Source organism: Vulpes lagopus, chromosome 3 (assembly GCF_018345385.1).
Source record: "Vulpes lagopus strain Blue_001 chromosome 3, ASM1834538v1, whole genome shotgun sequence".
NCBI classification, from domain to species: domain Eukaryota; kingdom Metazoa; phylum Chordata; class Mammalia; order Carnivora; family Canidae; genus Vulpes; species Vulpes lagopus.
In genome coordinates this window covers 52,600,008-52,608,047 of record NC_054826.1, presented here as the reverse complement: position 1 = coordinate 52,608,047, position 8,040 = coordinate 52,600,008, and the positions used below count along the sequence as shown (strand labels likewise).

Genomic DNA, 8,040 nt, shown 5'->3' with positions numbered 1-8,040 from the left:
TCTAGTGATAAATGCTTTCACTAAGAAAAAAGAAAGATCTCAAACAACTTAACTTTACACTTCAAAAAACTAGGGGGAAAAAAACCTAAGCCCAAAGCTATAGAAAGAAGGAAATAACAAAGATTAGAATAGAAATAAAGGAAATAGAGACCAGAAAAACAGTTTTTAGAAGATCAACAAAACTAAGCCAGCTTTTTGAAAAGATAAACTAAATTTTTTTTAGTAGAATTTTACTTTAATATGTGAAAAAAAAAACAAACGCCCAAAACCCTAATAGGTTAAAACAAGTCAAACAACCACTCTACACAGATAAAACCTTCACAAAGGTCAACTGAAGTAATCCAGAGCTAAAACTGAATTGTGCAGATTTTCGATGAAGTCATCAGTCATGTAACACAAACAAAAGTCAATTATTTACACACTAGCCAAGCCCTCTAAGAAATGTGCCCCAAGAAACATTAACCTTTGTTTTTTTGTGTGTGCCATCCTGAAGACTTGCACATTTTTTTAAGATAATTTAACCTTTTTAATAGAATGTGATCTCTACCAGGTGGTAATGCTTTGGTACTATTCATCTAGGACTGCTCATCCTAAAACTTGACATTTCCCCAAAGATTTGACTCTGCTTTAGAAGTTTCAATATAGATAAAAATCTTTTATCAAGTATCAATATGGAGGTGACACAGGATGCAACATATACAGTCAGGTTACCTCTCTGTATATTTAGAGATTACTCCTTCAAGGTATTTGCGCCAGAGCTTAGTCTGTCCTGCTTCATATTCAGTAGTACAGGTTTGAATCATCAGAACCTTGGCAAGACCTTATTTTTTCAGAATTATTAACAACTACCTCTAGGGGCAAGTCCATGTTACTGAGTTATGACAAATTTATTATCATGAAGGAAAACAAGGATAGCCATCTTAAAAAATGCCCCAACCACTGCTTCTCAATATAGAAAGACTAAAACTACATACGTTTATCATACAACAAATCCCATCTCTGTCCCCTGAAATTCCCCTAGTTTCATTAATTAGAAGGGGATTAAAAAAAAAAGACTTAAAGAGCACTTTACAGCAGCATTCAGCTTTCCTATGAAATACTCAGCATCTTAAATATTATGTACACTTCTTTTTTGCTTTCAGTAAGCTAGACACTGGCTTCAGAGTTTATGGAACTGGAGAAGAAATAACTCATTCAAAACTATTCTAGAAATTGTCTTTTGGCAGAATAGCATGTATCCAAGTTAAAAATAGGAGGGTTTTGTTGCTTTGTTTTCTTTCCAAAATTTAAATCATTTTTGTTCCCCTTCTACCTAAACCTCAGTCACCACTCCTGAGTGGAGATGGGCAGAGGCTCTGGCCCCTGCTCCTCCGGCTTCTCAGCAGCTGCTTTCTTGTTGCTGCAGCAAGGCTTGAATAGATGTGTGTCAATGAGGACTTCCCCAAAACGGCCTTTATAGATAATTCCACAATATATTTTCTGTCTTTTCCAGTATGTGAGATCTAAAAAGAAAAAAACCGGCATTCTGTTAGAGCCAGAGGCCATCTCTGTGTCTGAGCCATCTCTGACTGGTTACTATAACAAGGAGATTGAGCTGGGGAGGCACTTGAGGTGGTACTATGAGCATCAGAATTGTGACGTTTAAATTCCTTCTGTAGTTTACTGATCTGGTTGCTTTTTAACCTGTTTCCAGATAGAGTTTTCACTTTCTTTGGTTTCAAAGTAGTCTTCAGTCTGGGTCCTGCCCTTGCATCTACCACATGATTCCAGTTTTTTTTTTTATCCTGCTGGCAACTTCTTCCATCTTTTCACAAGCAGGACACAGGCATTACAGATGTCTCCTGAACGAGTTTCATGCAACCCAAAACAGCTCTGGAAGTCCTTTTCATAGCGTTTACTGTCAGTGAATCGAGAACTAGAGGACTTCGCTCTGCAAATACAGCAGCCCTCTATACTTCGGTACATCTTTGGCTTGTGAAAACCAAACATCTTTTCTTCTGGGCAATAGTCTCCCCAAGGCAGCCGTTCCACGCGCAATAACGTTCCCGAGGTGCGGAGTGCACGCCAAGCCAACCACCGCCCCCCCAATCGCTCCCTCCTCCTCGACTGCCTTGTCTAGAAAGATTGTCTCCTGCAGTTCTGCAGTTGCTACCGCTGGCAGGGAAGGTGTAGATTCCGCTTTCCCTCTGACAAGATAAACTAAATTGACAAACTTTTAGCTAGACTAAGAGAGAAGACTCATAAATGAAATCAGTAATGAAAGAGGAGATATCTGTGTGATATTATGTGTCTGATGTCACAGAAACACAAAGGATCATGAGAGACAATGTTAAGAGAACACCAAAACAAGTGGACAATCTAGAAGAAATGGATAAATTTCTAGAAATATACAATTTACCAAGACTTAATTACGAAAAAATAGGAAATCTGAACAGATCAACAATGGGTAAGAAGATTGAATCAGTAATTTAAAATTTCCAAAAAAAGAAAGCCAAGGACCAGATAGCTTCACTGGAGAATTCTACTAAGCATTTAAAGAATAATTAATGCCAATACTCATTGAACTTCCAAAAAATTAAAGAGAAAGGAACACTTACTTCCCTTTTTTTTTTTTTAAGATTTTATTTATTTATTCATGGGAGACACACAGAGAGAGGGGCAGAGACACAGGCAGAGGGAGAAGCAGGCTCCGTGCAGCAATCCCTGGTCTCCAGGATCAGGCCCTGGGCTGAAGGCGGTACTAAACCGCTGAGCCACCAGGGCTGCCTGGAACACTTACTTCCAAACTCATTTTAAGAGGCTAGCATTACCCCAATACCAAAACCAGATAAGGGATAGTAAAGAAAGAAAACAACAGGCCAATATCTCTGATCAATATGAATGCAAAAATTCTCCTAAATATTAGCAAATATCTCTTAATTTTATCTCTTAAAATATTAGCAAATCAAATTCTACAGCACATTAAAAGTACCATATACTGAGGCACCTGGGTGGCTCAGTGGTTGAGCATCTGCCTTTGGCTCAGGGCATGATCCCAGGGTCCTGGGATTGAGTCCCACATCCGGCTCCCCCTGGGGGGCCTGCTTCTCCCTCTGCCTATGTCTCTGCCTCTCTCTCTGTGTTTCTCATGAATAAATAAACTAAATCTTAAAAAAAAAAAAAAAAGAACACTGTCATCATCTCAATAGATGTAGAAAAAGCATTTGACAAAATACAACATCCTTTCATGATAAAAACTCTCAATAAATTGGGCACGGAAGGAATATATGTCAGCCTACATGAAAAGCCAAAAACTGACACTGTATTTAATGGTGAAAGGTTAAAAGCTTTTCCTCTAAATCAGGAACAAAACAAGGGTACTCCTCTCACCACTCCTAGTCAACATATACTGGAAGTGTTAGCCAGAGCAATTAGGCAAGGGAAAAAAAGATATACAAATTGGAAAGGAAGAAGTAAAATGGTCTTTATAGATATAGCATATGTTATATATATTATAGATGTTATATATAAGAAATCCTAAAGGCTCCACAAAAAAACTGTTAGAACTAATCAACAAATTCAGGGGTACCTCGTTGACTCAGTCTATTAAGCATCTAATTCTTGATTCCAACTCAGGTCATGATCTCAGGGTTGTGGGATAGAGCTCCACACTTAGTGGAGAGTCTGCTTAAGAATCTCTCTCTCCTTCTCCCTCTGCCCCTCCCCGCTGTGCATGCACTTTCTTCTAAAACAAATCTTTTTAAAAAAAGAACTAATCAAGAAATTCAGTAGAGTTGCTGGATACAAAATCAACATACAGAAATCAGTTTCATTTCTTTTTTTTTTTTCTTTTTTTAAAGATTTCATTTATTTATTTGAGAGAAAGCACAAGCAGGTGGAGGAGCAGAGGGAGAGGGACAAGCAGACTCCCCACTGAGCACAGAGCCAGACATGAAGCCCAGTCCCAGGATCATGACCTGAACCAAAGTCAGGAGCTTAATGACTGAGCCACCCAGGTGCCCTTCAGTTGTATTTCTAAATACTAACACTAAAATACCTGAAAAAGAAAGAAAATTACTCCATTCACGATAATATCAAAAACAATAAAATACTCAGGAATAAATTTAACCAAGGAGGTGAAGGAGTCACTCTGTACACTGAAAATTTTAAGACTTTGATGAAAGAAATTGAAGACACAAATAAATGGGAATGTGTCCTAAGTGTCCCATGGACTGGAATAATTAATCTTGTTAAAATTTCCATACTATCCAAGACCATCTATAGATTTAATATAATCTTTATCAAAATTCTAAAGGGATTTTCACAGAAACAGAAAAATAAATCCTAAAATTCATATAAACCACAAAATATTCCAAATAACCAAAGCAATCCTAAGAAAGAAGAAGGGTACCTGGGTGGCTCAGTTGGTTGAGTATCCAGCTCTTGGTTTGGGCTCAGGTCATGTTCTCATGGGTCCTGACATCAAGCCCCTCATGGGGATCTGCATTCCACAGGGAGTCTGCTTGGGATTCTCTCCCTCTGCCTCTCTCCCAAATCATGCATTTTCCCTCTCTCATTCTCTCTCTCAAATAAATAAGTAAATCTTTTAAAAAGAAGAAGAAGAACAAAGCTGGAGGTATTACTCTTCCTGATTTCAAACCATACTACAAATCTATCATAATCAAAACAATATGATACTGGCATAGATACATAGACCAACAGAACATAATTGAGAGCCCAGAAATAAACCTTCACATCTATGGTCAACCAATATTTGACAAGAGCCCCAAGAATACTCAGTGGAAAAAAGATAATCTCTTCAAGAAATGGTATTGGGAAACCTGGATAATCACATGCAGAGGAGTAAAATCGGACTCCTATCTTACCCCACTTGCAAGTTAACTCAAAATATATGAAAGACTTAAACATATGACCTGAAACTGTAAAACTCCAAAAGAAAACATAGGGGAAAACCCCTTGACATTGGTCTTGGCAACAATTTTTCTGAGATGACACCAAAAGCACAAGCAACAAAATCAAAACTCGTTAAGTGGGACTATAGCAAACTAACCTAAAAAACAAAACTCACTGAAACAGAGTAGAATGCTGGTTGCCAAGGATTGGTAAGAGGGGGTGGGAAAAATGGAGAGAGGTGGGTCAAAGAGTACAAACTTTCAGTTATAGTAAGAATAAGTCCTGTGGATCTAAGGTACAAAATGGTGACTATAGTTAACAATATCTTATAATATACTTAAAATTTGCTAAGAGAATGGATCTTAAATGTTCTCACCACACACATAGAAAAGGTAGTTACATGAGGTGATGGATATATAAACTAACCTTATTGTGATTTCATTTCACAAAATAGATGTATATGAAATCATCACATTATACACCTTAAACTAACACTTATTATTTGTCAATTACATCTCAAAGCTGAGGATGGGATGGCTTTAAAACTTTTATACATCAAGGGATACTATCAGGATAGTGAAAAGTCTGGGATCTAATATCCAAAACATATAAAGATACTTACAACTCCACAATAAAAAGACAACCCAATAAAAAAAAATGGGCAAAGGATTTGAATAGAAATTTCTCCAAAGAAAATATACAAGTGGCCAATAAGCACACAAAAAGATGCTCAACATCATTAATCATTAAGGAAATCCAAACCATAACCACATGAGATACTAGCTCACACCTGGATGCTATAATTTTTTAAATAATAAATAACAAGTATTGATGAAGATATGGAGAAATTGGAACCTCATACATTGCTGGTGGGAATGTAAATAGAGCAGAGGCTGTGTAAAACAGCAGTTCCTCTAAAAGGCAATAGAGGGTTACCATATGACCCAGCAATTCCACTCTTGGGTATTTATTCAAAGAATGAAAAGATATTTCACACAAAAACTTATACCTCAATGTTCATAGCAAAATAATTCCTAATAGCCCAGAATATAAATAAGCCAAATACCCAGTGATTAATGGATAAACAAAATGCAGTATATCCATACAATGTAATATAAGTCAATAATGAAGTAGTACGGCAAGAGTCTAGTGCGGTGGTAGGAGAGGTGTCGGCAGGAGCAGCGCTGCCACCGGGGCCTGGGGCTGACCCGTCCGACATCCGGTCCGTGCCGAGCCCACTCGAGCCACAGCCATGTCCGGGGACGAGATGATTTTTGATCCTACTATGAGCAAGAAGAAAAAGAAGAAGAAGCAGCCTTTTATGTTAGATGAGAAAGGGAATGCCCAGACGGAAGAAACCCAGCCCTCAGAAACAAAAGAAGTAGAACCAGAGCCAACTGAGGACAAAGATGTAGAAGCTGATGAAGAGGACAGTAGGAAAAAGGATGCTTCTGATGATTTAGATTACTTGAACTTCTTTAATCAGAAGAAAAAGAAGAAAAAAACAAAAAAGATATTTGATATTGATGAAGCTGAAGAAGGTGTAAAGGATCTTAAGATCGAAAGTGATATCCAAGAACCAGCTGAACCAGAGGATGACCTTGACATTATGTTTGGCAATAAAAAGAAGAAAAAGAAGAACGTTAAGTTCCCAGATGAGGATGAAATACTAGAGAAAGATGAAGCTTTAGAAGATGAAGACAGCAAAAAAGATGATGGTATCTCATTCAGTAACCAGACAGGTCCTGCTTGGGCAGGCTCCGAAAGAGACTACACGTATGAGGAGCTACTGAATCGAGTGTTCAACATTATGAGGGAAAAGAATCCAGATATGGTTGCTGGAGAAAAAAGGAAATTTGTCATGAAACCTCCACAGGTTGTCCGAGTAGGAACAAAGAAAACTTCTTTTGTCAACTTTACAGATATCTGTAAACTATTACATCGTCAGCCCAAACATCTTCTTGCATTTTTATTGGCTGAATCGGGTACAAGTGGTTCTATAGATGGTAATAATCAACTTGTAATCAAAGGAAGATTCCAACAGAAACAGAAAGAAAATGTTTTGAGAAGATATATCAAGGAATACGTTACCTGTCATACGTGCCGATCACCGGACACAATCCTGCAAAAGGACACCCAACTCTATTTCTTACAGTGCGAAACTTGTCATTCTCGATGCTCTGTTGCCAGCATCAAAACCGGCTTCCAGGCTGTCACAGGCAAGCGAGCACAGCTCCGTGCCAAAGCTAACTAATTGGCTAACCACCACTGATTTTGCAAAGTGTGTTGTGGAGATTTGGCTGGACAGGTTTACCATCAGAGTGGATATACCACTGTATTAAAAACAAGATAGAAAAGCTGCCAGGTTCTTTGGCGTGTGGCTGGTTGGTCTGAAATCCTTGCGAGATGCTGATGCTCAAGCTGTTGACATACTCATTGCCTACTTTAACAACTGTCAGAAAAACATGATGGGGTAAGGCGGTGCTTTTTTAAAATCGTTCATAGACTTATGTAAAATGCAAGATAAATTAAAGTTATTATAACAGTGAAAAAAAATAATGAAGTAGTACTACATGCCACAGCATGAATGACCCTTGGAAACATTAAGCTAAGGAAAGAAGCCAGACACAAAAGGCCACATATTGTATGATTCCATTTATCTGAAACATCCAAAATAGGCAAATCCAAATACAGAAAATAAATTAATGGTTTCCAGGGACTGGGAGTAACTGCTTAGTGGATATGTGGGTTTCCCTTTTGGATGACAGAATGTTCTGGAATTAGGAATCAGTTGACCATAACTGAACAATATTGTGAATATTCTAAACAATATTGTGAATATTCTAAAAACCACTGAGCTATGCACTTTTAAATGGCTAAAATAGTTAATTTTATTTCAATTAAATTTTATTAAATTAAATTTTATTTATTTTATTTCAATTAAAGAACCTATGCATTTATTATAATATTGTAATATTAAGGTAAACAACAACATGAGTAATAATGGTAATAGAACACCATTGGAAATAAACAGCATCACCTTTTGACTGAGCATTGGCAATTAATAGGAAAGTAGCCTTTCCTGAATGAGTTACATTCTAGGACAACAATTTTTAATTGATAAAAGAAAGTTCTTCCCTACAGAAA

General features: G+C 37.4%; 1 protein-coding gene and 1 pseudogene across 1 annotated transcript; one reads left to right on the top strand and one right to left on the bottom strand.

Moving 5' to 3' along the window:
* Positions 1-1,257: 1,257 nt before the first annotated feature.
* LOC121488053 lies at positions 1,258-2,020 on the bottom strand (annotated as a pseudogene).
* Positions 2,021-6,038: 4,018 nt separating this feature from the next.
* On the top strand, positions 6,039-7,449 carry LOC121487537 (eukaryotic translation initiation factor 2 subunit 2-like). Its single transcript, XM_041749375.1, has one exon. It carries the CDS (start codon positions 6,146-6,148, stop codon positions 7,145-7,147), a length of 1,002 nt encoding a protein of 333 aa, XP_041605309.1. The 5' UTR covers positions 6,039-6,145; the 3' UTR covers positions 7,148-7,449.
* The last annotated feature ends 591 nt before the right edge of the window (positions 7,450-8,040 follow it).

Excerpts from the sequence above, each read along its gene's own strand:
- LOC121487537 (XM_041749375.1), top strand. The coding sequence starts at position 6,146 with ATGTCCGGGGACGAGATGATTTTTGATCCTACTATGAGCAAGAAGAAA.